Raw genomic sequence first — 13,002 nt, 5'->3', positions numbered from 1 at the left:
ATTTTTCTTCTCCCTAAGTGAATGAAATTTACACTCTAAGACATGTGGTATTTTACAGCAAAACGCCAAGTTAAAGCTTTTTCGAAACAGATGAATTGCCTTTAACACAAATCAATGAACTGCCCTTGAATTGTTTGTTAACATATTCCCCAATTGGAAAGATATACAGTAGTCAGGCCGTTTGTTTTTCGATTACATTTAAGTTAATTACACTAAGACTCTTGCAAAAAGACATTTATTTTGACAAAAAATACACAAAAGTGCTATGCATCGACACTTGAGTTTGGTCCAAAACCTTCATCTGTTAGAACGTCGATAAAGTTTTTAACATTGAATAGTTTAAAAAAAACTTTTTTGTAGAACATTTTGATTTACCAAAGACGAACAGATCAAAACTCACAAGATACAACATATCAAATATTTAAGCACTTTTTAAAAGTAAATAAACCCTGCTAACGAACTCAATCAACCAACGCTCTTTCCCCCTTGAACAGTCCAATACTTTTGCTTCCTCTGAAAACACGAATTTTTCCGCCTCCTTTCCCCGCCCTCCCATGGGGGTTACCAACAAGTTCCATAACTCAGGCTCAAAGTCAGCTTTTACTCAACGCTTGTCTTGTTTCACTGTGTGTGTGCTGGGTCCATTCTATTCTCCAGCGAATGCACCTTAGTTTAATAACCAGGCAAACAATTCAAGCTTCTATTTTTTGGCACTTTTCAAAGAAAATGTCTTACCACCGTCAGCGATGATATGCACTTTAAATGTCCTGGCAAGTTACATATCTAATCTGGTGGTCATGGGTCCATATTCCCAATAGGAACAGTGCATGACAGGGACCTCGCGTTGGCGAGCGCATGAGAGCTGGTATCCACTGCTCGCTGAGTGTGTCCCCGGACTCATCTGTTGGCCCATGCTGGCGTAAGGGCTAGCCGGCCCCGGGACCAAAGGCAAATTCTGCATCGGAGAATAAGGGCTGTAGGATGAGGGGAGTCCATTCATTTGAACCGGGCTGACGTTGCCATTAGCTGACTGGTGGTAACTCATGGAGGCAGTGCTCTGTCCTTGCCCCATGGACCACGAGTTACTGGCAAAGGGAGGCTGCAGATATTTGGACGTTTGGTAATAAAACGGCTCCGAGTAATTCACACACGGCTTGGCGGGCAGAAACGGGGAGGAGGAGGGTCTGTACGGCCTCTTGACCCTTCTCCTCCTCCTGTAGTTCCCTTTATCAAACATGTCTTCGAAAGCGGGGTCCAGTGTCCAGTAGTTACCCTTTCGCTCCCCTCCACCTTCCCGGGGAATTTTGACAAAACATTCGTTGAGGCTCAGGTTGTGCCTGATGCTATTTTGCCAACCTTTTTTATTTTTCTCATAGTAAGGGAACTTGGCCACTATGTACTGGTAGATACCGTTGAGAGTGAGTCGCTTCTCCTGACTGTCCTTGATGGCCATCGCTATTAACGCCACATAAGAGTAGGGAGGCTTTTGAGAAAGGTCCACTTTCTCCCTCGGCTCCTTGTCTCCAGCGTTCTCCAGTATCGACTCTCCCCTGACGGAGGAATCATCTTCCGGATTGTAGCTCTCCTGATTGTGGAATGTTTCCATCGTGGGCGAAGGCGGCTGGAACTACAGGTATCCAAGACAAAATTAAACTTTCTCTGAATGTGCACAGAGCACTCGCCTCTTTCTGTCACCTCCCCCCCCCTCCCCAAAAAGAAACTACAGCCGGAGAAGGTCTCACTCCTCCCACTTCACTCTCAGTGGCTGATCCCGAACTCATTTAAATAGAGCCAATGACAATTTTTCTCCAAGGGTGACTCTCAGGTCAAGTTAACCCTGCGATGAAATTGTCCCACTATCACTCACTCATCCCTCCTCCGACTCGTAAATGCTAAAAGTGGGGGGGCGGGGGAAACGAGTTAAACTGGAAGCAAAAATAACCTGTTGTTGTCCTTAGGCATGTCTGTCACCACCTTGCTTCAGGTGTGAAGACAGCACCTTGTCTATTTTAACACATTTTTAAAAGAAACAGCACACCACTCTGCATGTAGCGATGCTCACACCCTATTCAAATCCACGCTGAATAACCCATTTAGCCAGTTAGATGGAGGTTCACACCAGCAGTAAAACAAGCCAGCGTTCCCAATTGTATTTATTTTGTTTTAAAACAATCGAGTGCGTTTTTACTGCAGTTTGAATCTCAGTACAAGCTCCCCTTGCCCTCTTCCATCCGTAAGGTCTGCTGGAGCAAGTTAGAAATAGCGAAGTTACAAATCACACAACACCGGGTTATAGTCCAACAGGTTTATTTGGAAGTATGATACATCCAAGTAAACCTGTTGGACTATAACCTGGCTTTGTGTGATTTGTAACTTTGGGGAAGTGAGGGCTGCAGATGCTGGAGAACAGAGTGGAGAGTGTTGTGCTGGAAAAGCACAGCCGGTCAGGCAGCATCCGAGGAGCAGGAGGATCGACGTTTCATCCGGAAGGGCTTATGCCCGAAACGTCGATTCTCCTGCTCCAATGATGCTGCTTGACCTGCTGTGCTTTTCCAGCATCAGATTCTTCACTCTGATTTTTAACTTTGCCAACTCCAGTCCAACACCGGCACCTCCGCATTGTGGCAAACATCAAAGGCGCACGGTGTGAGCGAGCAACAAAAACTGGGGAGACATTGAGACATACGCGTGTGTGTGTCTGAAAGTGGAGGTGTCACTGTAATGTGAAGAGAAAGCCACTTGGCCTGGACACCTCCCCCACACCTTCCCACTACCACCTTTTCCCCTCGACACGTGAATAATATCAGCAGCCCCTGACGATCCCTGCACACTTTACAAAGTAATTCTCACACAGAATCGGGCCGATATGAGTCACCGGTTCAGGCGCTGACAATGTTTTTTTCATCCTTTAATTGGAGGTGATGGTGATGGTGGTTTGGGGGGGAGGGGGTGCAATTGTTGGCACAAAATCAATTTCTCCCCTTCAACCACCTCCTGCCTTTTCTGAGATTGTCCTAGCAATGCAGGATTAGAAGCTCCCGCTGCAGACTACCCATCACTTCGCAAACTTTTGAAATTCAGTAAAGCTTTATTAAAATATTTATTGACTAAATAGTCTAACGTCTCCAGGAGGCGAGACTGCACCTGCAGTTAATGATAGTTCACTGAAATCTAATGAATACTCTCGCTCTCCCCGCCTATGCACTTTCTTGGCTTCAGTGCTAAGAATCTACTTCCTGGATTCCCCAACGATTAACTCAGTATACTGACAGAATAGCAATGTTCTTGAATTCCAAGCTGTTAACTGTTGAAGTAAATTATTTTGTACACGTTAATGCCTGCGCTATAGCGAAAATTAAAAAAAAACACAAAACAGCTGGGTCTGTGCTAAAATTAGACAGTCAGCCATGACGTCTTTGAATGACAAAACCAGATTCCAGGGTTGAATGGCCGCTTCCTGTTCCTATTCATTATGCTTCGAAGTTTAAACAATGCATCAGTTTATAGTTGCTAGTTTGAGGAGGCACGGTGGCTCAGTGGTTAGTACTGCTGCCTCACAACGCCAGGGACCCGGGTTCAGAGAAATATAGAAGATAGGAGCAAGGGGAGGCCATTCAGCCCTTGGAGCCTTTCCGCCATTCATCACCATCATGGCTGATCATCCAACTCAACAACCTAATTCTGCTTTCTCCCCATGACCTTCGATCCCATTCACCCCAAGTGCTATATCTAGATGCCTCTTGAATATAGTCAATGTGTTGGCATCAACTCGTTCCTGTGGTAATGAACCACTCTTTGGGTGAAAAAATGTCTCCTCATCTCCGTCCTAAATCGTCTATCCACAAACTGTTACCCCAGTTCTGGATACACCCACCATTGGGAACATTCTCCTTGAATCTACTCTGTCTTGTCCTGTTAAAAGTTTATAAGTGGCTATGAGATGCCACCCTTGGATGACTGTTTATGCGAAGTTTGCACATTCTCCCCATGAGTGTGTGGGTTTGCTCTGGTTTCCCCACACAGTCGAATGATGTGACGATAAGGTGCATTAGCCATGGGAAATTACCGGGATAGGGTAAGGGGATTGGGTCTGGATGGGAAGCTCTTTGGAGGATTGGTGTGGACTTGATGGGCTGAATAGCCTGCTTCCACACTGTAGAGATTTTATAATACCACAGCTAGCAGTAATTGCATGATTGGCAATAAATGAATCATGGGGTGTCAGTGCCTAGGCCAACACTTATTATCCATTGCAGCAGGCAGTTGTGGGTCTGGAGTCACGTGTAGACCAGACCAGGTAAGGAGGGCAGATTTCCTTCCCTGAAAGATATCAGTAAACCAGATGGTAGAACAAGTAACAGTGGTTACATTGTCAATATTAGGCTTTTTAAATGTATAGATTTTTACTGAATTCAAATTTCCCATGATGGGATTTGAACCCCATGGCCCCAGCACATTTACCTATAGCTCAGAATTGTTAACCTACACCACTGCACCACCTCCCTGTGTACGTGCTGATATTATGTTCAGTGTTGCCTCTAATATGCTTTCCAGCTACAAGGGCCTCCAAAGTCCAAGAACGCAGCAATACCCACAATTGGAAGTCAATACACGGTCCGCATACTGACACCAATCACTGTGCATGCAGCTTAGAGGCAATATTGACTACATTCTTACAGCAGTAAGGAATATCAAAGTGAAGACCAATTGTGCATCATGTAAAATAAAACTAAACATGAGTGCGGCTATTTATTGCAAACAGGTCATTTTTAACTTTTGGCAGAAAAGGAACATGAATAGTTAGCCTATAACTCTCTATAACTTAAACTCTACCCTTTTAGGAAATTCTCATTCATATACAAACAGTCAGTCAATGACAAGACAAGATCCAAATTGTACAGGTGGGGAAGGAACAAACTGAAGTCAGTGAAGCACAATTCTGAACCAGTCTGCATCAATGAGATGTTTTCCTTCAGTTTCTTTCTGGTTCGTCTCGACTCTGTGATGAAGACATGAGGTTGTGTTCACAGATTTGTAACCTTTCATTCACCGGGTGAGGAATTGTCCTTTCACTGCTCTGAAGGTGGTTCTTCCCTTTTTCTTTCCAAGAAGTGAATTTGCAGAGAGGGAGAGAGGAGCTACATGTTTGTGAATTTCTTTTACTTTGGAACTCACAGATGTTTCTGCTGTATTGTCTAAACACACAGCTGTAGCCACTTGCTCAGGAATCAATCATGAAATTGTTACTATGCCTCCCCACACAGACAGAGAGACACACACTAGATTAGAATGGTGTTGGAAAAGCACAGCAGGTCAGGCAACATCCGAGGAGCAGGAAAATTGACGTTTCGGGCAAAAGCCCTTCACCAGGAATAGATGATAGGAATTCCTGAGGAAGGGCTTTTGCCCGAAACGTCAATTTTCCTGCTCGTCGGATGTTGCCTGATCTGCTGTGCTTTTCCAACACCATTCTAATCTAGACTCTGGTTTCCAACATCTGCAGTCTTTGTTTTTACCTACCAGATTGACACACACACACACAAGATGCACACACACACACACACATGCACACACACATATACGCACACACACAGATGGACAGTCACACACACACACATGTACATACATCCTGGTGGAAAAGCTGGGGCAAAGCTACCCTGAACACATACACCCATAGAGCTATGGTCTCTCTAGTCTTCTTGCCCAGTGCTTGAAAAGGCAACATTATTGATAAAACAATAAGTTTCAGTAATGTGTTTTTCTAAAATAATCTTCCAAACACCCTTGATTTAAAGCATTGTAATTTAAGTTTCATTTTATGTCCACAATCCAAAATATAAAAGTCGTCTTTTCGCCAATGACATTAATCGATCCAATTATTGTATAAATGGATAAAGCTGAGAACCATGGAGATTCAGAGCACCATCACAAAACTGTAGTAGTCAGATATAAATAAAACTAAATATTAACCTTCAGGTGTAGGTGGCTAGAATATAAAGGGGTGGAGGTTAAGTTTTATGACACTAACACAAAGCCTTGGTTAGACCAAAGCTGGAGTGTTATATAGAGTTCTGGACACCACACTTTAGAAAGGATATAGTAACCTGAAGGAGAAAGTGAGGTCTGCAGATGCTGGAGATCAGAGATGGAAATGTGTTGCTGGAAAAGCGCAGCAGGTCAGGCAGCATCTAGGGAACAGGAGAATCGACGTTTCGGGCATTAGCCCTTCTTCAGGAAGCTACCCTGAACACATACACCCATAGAGCTATGGTCTCTCTAGTCTTCTTGCCCAGTGCTTGAAAAGGCAACATTATTGATAAAACAATAAGTTTCAGTAATGTGTTTTTCTAAAATAATCTTCCACACACCCTTGATTTAAAGCATTGTAATTTAAGTTTCATTTTATGTATAGTAACCTGAAAACAATTACAGTGCATGTTCACTGGAATGTTACAAAGGTTCCAAAGCTTAAATTATTAGGGAGATTATGAATTCATATAATTGTGGAAGGTTAAGGAATGATTTGGTTGAGGCTTTTAGGATTTTAAAACACACTGAGAGGGAGGATGTAGAGAAACTCTTTTCCAGTCGCAGGGGAATACTAGACAACAGGACTTTGGCATTGCCAATGGAGCCACCTTTTAAACATTGCTGTATTCAAGGCATTTAAGAAGCATTGGATTACTATTTAGAACATAGAAACATAGAACATAGAAAAAATACAGCGCAGTACAGGCCCTTCGGCCCTCGATGTTGCGCCGATCCAAGCCCACCTAACCTACACTAGCCCATTATCCTCCATATGCCTATCCAATGCCTGTTTAAATGCCCATAAAGAGGGAGAGTCCACCACTGCTACTGGCAGGGCATTCCATGAACTCACGACTCGCTGAGTAAAGAATCTACCCCTAATATCTATCCTATACCTACCACCCCTTAATTTAAAGCTATGCCCCCTCATAATAGCTGACTCCATACGTGGAAAAAGGTTCTCATCCTATAGTATGGCGACCAAAACTGCACATAATATTCCAGATGCGGCCGTACCAGAGTCTTATACAACTGCATCATGACCTCAGGACTCCGGAACTCAATTCCTCTACCAATAAAAGCCAGTACGCCATATGCCTTCCTCACCGCACTATTTACCTGGGTGGCAACTTTCAGAGATCTGTGTACATGGACACCAAGATCCCTCTGCTCATCCACACTACCAAGTATCCGACCATTAGCCCAGTACCCCATCTTTTTGTTATTCTTCCCAAAGTGAATCACCTCGCACTTAGCTACATTGAATTCCATCTGCCACCTTTCTGCCCAGCTCTGCAGCTTCTCTATATCCTTCTGTAACCTGCCACATGCTTCCTCACTGTCAACAACTCCTCCGACTTTTGTGTCATCCGCAAACTTGCTCACCCAACCTTCTAACCCCTCTTCCATGTCATTTATAAAAATGACAAACAGCAATGGTCCCAAAACAGATCCTTGCGGAACACCGCTAGTGACGGCACTCCATGAAGAAACTTTGCCATCAACTACTACCCTCTGTCTTCTTCCATCCAGCCAATTCCTAATCCAAACCTCCAACTCGCCCTCAATGCCATACCTCCGTATTTTTTGAAGTAGTCTACCATAGGGAACCTTATTAAACGCCTTACTAAAATCCATATACACTACATCTACTGCTTTCCCCTTGTCCATCTCCTTAGTCACCTTCTCAAAGAATTCAATAAGGTTTGTGAGGCACGACCTGCCCTTCACAAAACCTTGCTGACTATCCTTGATCACATTATTCCTATCTAGATGTGCATAAATCCTATCCCTTACTATTCTCTCTAAGACTTTGCCCACAACAGAAGTGCGACTCACCGGCCTATAGTTACTAGGGTTATCCCTACTCCCCTTCTTGAACAAGGGAACCACATTTGCTATCCTCCAGTCTTCTGGCACTATTCCTGTATTTGGATAGAAATAGTGTGTAAGGATGCGGGGAAAAGCAGGAAATTGGCAGTAGGTAATAGAACTGGTGCAGGGGGCTGAATGGCCTTGTTCTGCACGGTAATACCAACAAATATGACATACGCAGTTGAAAGATTACATGCATTAATTCTTATTCAGGTTTAGAACAATATAGAATCTCTATATTGCAGATAGAGGCCAATCAGCCCATTGGGTATACACTGTCCCTCTGAAGAGCATCCCACCCAGACCCATCCCCTACCCTCGTCATGGCTAATCCACCGAGCCTGCACATTACAGGGCAATTTAGCATGTCCAATACCTCTAATGTTTGGACTATGGGAGGAAAACCATGCAGACATGGGGAGAATGCGAACTCCACATAGGCAGTCACCCAAGGCTAGAATCGAACCTGGGTCCCTGGCATTGTGAGATAACAGTGCTGGTTCCCCTTAAATTGGATTTCCAACCTCAAACTGCCTGTAACCTACAAACAAATCAAACTCACACTGTCAGTACTGTGAAGATGCAGCACAAGCACAGCAAACAATTGCCACATGTGTAGATCTTGCATATTTTGTCCAGTGCTTTATTCTAAATGAAAGCCCCATTGGACACTTAGCACATTTATTTGGCAATGGCAGCTGGATGCAGATAAAAAGATACTTGCACTTTATTCCAGCCTTACCCTCCATTACTCTTTCCTGTGGTCTTGGCCAGGTAAAAGTGTCATCAAATCTTGTGATAGAGTGGTCTCCAGGCTGAATCATTTGTTTAAAGTTTGCATGGCTAAATTTTAGTCTACTTAGACCTTCATACTGGTCATGTAACAAACACATTGTCCCTCATCAACTACAAGAACCATTAACGTGCATTGTTAGTGCAACTTTAGCTTCATTGTGAAACATATCCTGCTGCATAGAAATGTTATATATTGCAGCAATAACTTTACTCTCAATCTAGTTTTAAGTAGGTACAATGGTAGCCAAATACCTCTTTCCTTGCATTTCTGTCTCCATGCTTCTTTCTAGAGTATTGCCATGGCTGTATAGTTCATTAGTTGAATCACTTCTGGAGTACTCTACATAATTTTGGTTTCCGTCCTTAAGAAAGGATATAATTGCATGAGAAACAGTTCTAAGAAGGTTTACTCAATTTGTTCCTGGGATGAAGGGATTATTTTATGAAGAAAGGTTGAGTGAGTTGGGCCTGTACTTTGGAGTTCAGAATAAGGCCAGGAGATCTTATTGAAAGAAAAGAGATGCTGAGGTGACCTGACAGAGTGGGCACTGTTTCCTCTTGTGATGGAGGCTAGAACCATTGGACCACATTTGAAGTATTGTGCACAGTTTTGGACACCATAGAAGGCAGGTACACATTTGGGCAACTTTGAATGCATGATTTAAAGATACATTATTTCATGGGACATGAGCATAATTAACAAAGCAGCATTGATGTTCATTTACACCGCTGAGGCCAAACGCCAGCTCGGCACTGTTTCCTCTTGTGATGGAGGCTAGAACCATTGGACCACATTTGAAGTATTGTGCACAGTTTTGGACACCATAGAAGGCAGGTACACATTTGGGCAACTTTGAATGCATGATTTAAAGATACATTATTTCATGGGACATGAGCATAATTAACAAAGCAGCATTGATGTTCATTTACACCGCTGAGGCCAAACGCCAGCTCGCGGACACCTCCTCCTACTGCCCCCTTGACCATGACCCCACCTCCCTCCACCAAACCTGGTGGGGGGGGGGGGGGAGGAAATGGGTGAAGCAGAGGCAAAATGGAAAACAGGGGAGAAGGGTAGCAAAGATTGAGAGTGGGGAGCAAGAGCAAGAGGAAGAGACAATCAAGAAATAAGAGGTATAGCAAAAAAAAATTAAAAATAAAAGATATGAAATAAAATTACGCAGCAGAATGAAAATAGAGGGGTCGAGTTGGGATAATCATCCAAAGTTGTTGAATTCAATGTTGAGACTGGCAGGCTGTAACGTGCCTCGTGTTGGAAGCTCAACGCACACTGGAGGAATGGCATCTCATCTTCTGACTACATAATCCTATAGGGAATTCAAAGTTTTATATAAGAATTGAGAATCTGAAACTAATTACAACAGCAAATGGGTGAAGTGAGTAGTATACAGTAGTTGTATGTATAGGATGGCTATACAAACACAAAGTAGAAAAGAATATCTGATTCTGGTAGTTAGAACTGAAAAGATGGAATGATACTCCAGAGGAAAGTAAACCTGGCATGAACAATTGGGTTGAATGACCTGTTCTACTGTGTATACTGTGTAATATCAATTTTCAATTGGAATTACAAAGATTTTCAAGTTTAGTGGCCCCATTCTTGGGAAAGAGGAGACAAGATTTCCAGGCATCGTTTACTCTGGGGGACCCGAGAGATCAACGCCAGTGGGAGATGCATTTACAATGAAGTTGGTTCAGTTTTGAAAAAGTAATCAGTGACATCACAGGAAAACTACAAGTTTGATTGAGAGACTGCAGTCAAGGAGTGTCTTTTAAATAGCAAAAAGATAAAAAATGACGCCTTCCATTACTGTGGCAAAAAGATTAAGAACAGAGCAGTAGATTTGGACTTTGGAACCTTCTCAAAGGTTGACTACAGGGTGGACTAATTGACCTTGCCAATTGGTTACAAATTGGCTTTATGGCAGGTGAACAGCGGGTGGTGATCGAGGGCTGGAGGTCTGTAACCAGCAGTGTTCCAAAGGGATTGGTACTAGTGCACTTCTGTTGTTTATGTAAATGATTTGGATGAGAATATAGGAGACAGTAAGTTTGCAGATGACACAAAAATTGGTTGTATATTGGGCAGTGAAGAAGGTTATTTAAGATGACAGAGATCTTGATCAATTGGGGCAATGGGCTGAGGAGTGGCAGATGGCATTTAATTTGAATAAATGCAAGGTATTGCATTTTTGTAATACAAACAAGGACTGGATTTATACAATTAATGGTAGGGCCTTGGGTAACCTTCACCTTGACCTCTTTCCACCTATCGCATTTCCGACGCCCCTCCCCCAAGTCCCTCCTCCCTACCTTTTATCTTAGCCTGCTGGACAAACTTTCCTCATTCCTGAAGAAGGGCTTATGCCCGAAACATCGATTCTCCTGTTCCCTGGATGCTGTCTGACCTGCTGCGCTTTTCCAGCAACACATTTTCAGCTCTGTTCATTTTCATGCACTTGAGAAGGTGCTGTTGAGTTGTCATCTTGAATTATTACATTCCCTTTAATGAAAATACATGCACAGTGCTGTTAAGAGGGATGGAACATGATTTAGACTCAGCAACAGTGAAGGAATGGCGGTATAGTTACAGGTCTTTTTCTTATTATCCACTCATGGAATGTGAGTGCAGTCCATGTGCAGTATGTAGACCCACAATGCCGTTAGGGAGGGAGTCCTGGACTTTGACCCAGTGACAATGAAGTGGCAATGTATTTCCAAGTCAGGATGTTGACTGTCTCAGAGGGGAACTTGCAAGTGGTGGATTCCAATGTATCTACTGCCCTAGTCCTTCAAAAACACCTTCTCAAGGGCATGAAGATGGACGTCAAATGCTGCTTTGTTAATTATGCTCATGTCCCATGAAATAATTTATCTTTAAATCATGCATTCAAAGTTGTCCAAATGTGCGTCTGCCTTCTAATATATGATTGAAAACACAAAAGCATTCCTAATTGAATACTTTCCAAAATGAAACATCAGTTATGGGAAAATGGGACAGCCATGATTGAGTGTGTTATCTCCTGTTGGGGAACCATCCCACATTGCAAACCAAGCAGAACAACTTCGGTAGTAGAACTAGGAAGTACTGGAGAAACAGGTCTTTCAGCATCTGCTGAGGGTGAAACTAGTTAATTTTACAAGTCCAAAATGACTCTTGTTTGAACTTCAAGGGAGAGGTGGAAAAGTCATGGGTTTTACACTGTTAAGCAAAAATGGGGAGGATGAAATGTAACAGCAGGAAAGGTCAGGGAAAGGTTGGACAGCAGGAGAGATAGAGATTTTCATCACTTTCCCACCTCTCACTTAAATACAGACAACAGTCACATTGGCCTCAAAATGTTAACACTGTTTCTCTCTCCATAGATGCTTCCAGACTTGCTGAGTCTCAAGCATTTTGCTTTTGCTCCAGGTTTCTAATATTTGCGATACAGTATTTACAGTATTTTGCAGTATTGCTTATGCTTTTAATCAGAACCTGCTCCCTTCTATCCAACAGGTGCAGGTGATGCCTTAACATTTATGTTAAAGGCATGTTTGTTTTACTATAACCTGATTATAATTTAAATCCAGCCTCCCATGCAGTGTATAACTGCAGCAGTGCAAAACTGCTTCCTCTAGCAGCTCTCACAAGTTACGTGCATAGTTCTGATAAGTTGTAATTCTTCAGTTGTTCAATTTTGCATTTTGCAACAACAGACCTGTCCTCAACACTAAAGTCTTCATATAAAAGTATAAAGGTAGTTTTATTCCACAAGGGAGAACATTCTTGTTACACAATTGTTTATGACGATGTAAAATTCAGAGTACATGAAATACTTTCAAGGTAGGAAACCTGAGTGGCAATTTGAGTGGATCCTTTCACTTTCCTGCCAGTACCTTCTAAGTGTTACCAGAGAAAGAATATGAAATTGTAACCTAACAATCACTGCAGTCACAGTCAAAATAAAAATGCGCAGAGCCTGAGGTCATCAAATGCATATTATTCACCAGTGTTTATTTGAATGTCTCAATACAAAAATACATTTTGTACAAATTTGATATTTTGTCAATGGAATGTTTCCAAGCCAAAATTGTAATGTAAAGTGGAGGAAATAATATATACACATATCATTCCTTTTTTAACATTGCAATTGCAGAGAGAGTACTGTGAAATACGTTGTCCAATAGATGAAGAGGGATGAATAAATCTCTTGAGTGACCAAATGATGAAGGAGCTATCCAAGGCTCTCAAGCAGGTTGAACAGACACTTCAGTCTGCTCACTTCTACACATTGTCCT

At 42.6% G+C, this 13,002-nt stretch overlaps 1 protein-coding gene across 1 annotated transcript; it reads right to left on the bottom strand.

Annotated features, from left to right (window-relative positions):
• Positions 1-221: 221 nt before the first annotated feature.
• Positions 222-1,700, bottom strand: foxl2l (forkhead box L2-like). The gene has a single exon (XM_043675462.1). It carries the CDS (start codon positions 1,604-1,606, stop codon positions 776-778), a length of 831 nt encoding a protein of 276 aa, XP_043531397.1. The 5' UTR covers positions 1,607-1,700; the 3' UTR covers positions 222-775.
• Positions 1,701-13,002: the final 11,302 nt, after the last annotated feature.

This window comes from Chiloscyllium plagiosum, chromosome 34 (genome assembly GCF_004010195.1).
Source record: "Chiloscyllium plagiosum isolate BGI_BamShark_2017 chromosome 34, ASM401019v2, whole genome shotgun sequence".
Classification (NCBI taxonomy): Eukaryota; Metazoa; Chordata; class Chondrichthyes; order Orectolobiformes; family Hemiscylliidae; genus Chiloscyllium; species Chiloscyllium plagiosum.
This window is presented reverse-complemented; position numbering and strand designations above follow the sequence as displayed.

Bases quoted from the DNA above. Each gene is read 5' to 3' on its own strand.
- foxl2l (XM_043675462.1), bottom strand. From the start codon at position 1,606: ATGGAAACATTCCACAATCAGGAGAGCTACAATCCGGAAGATGATTCC.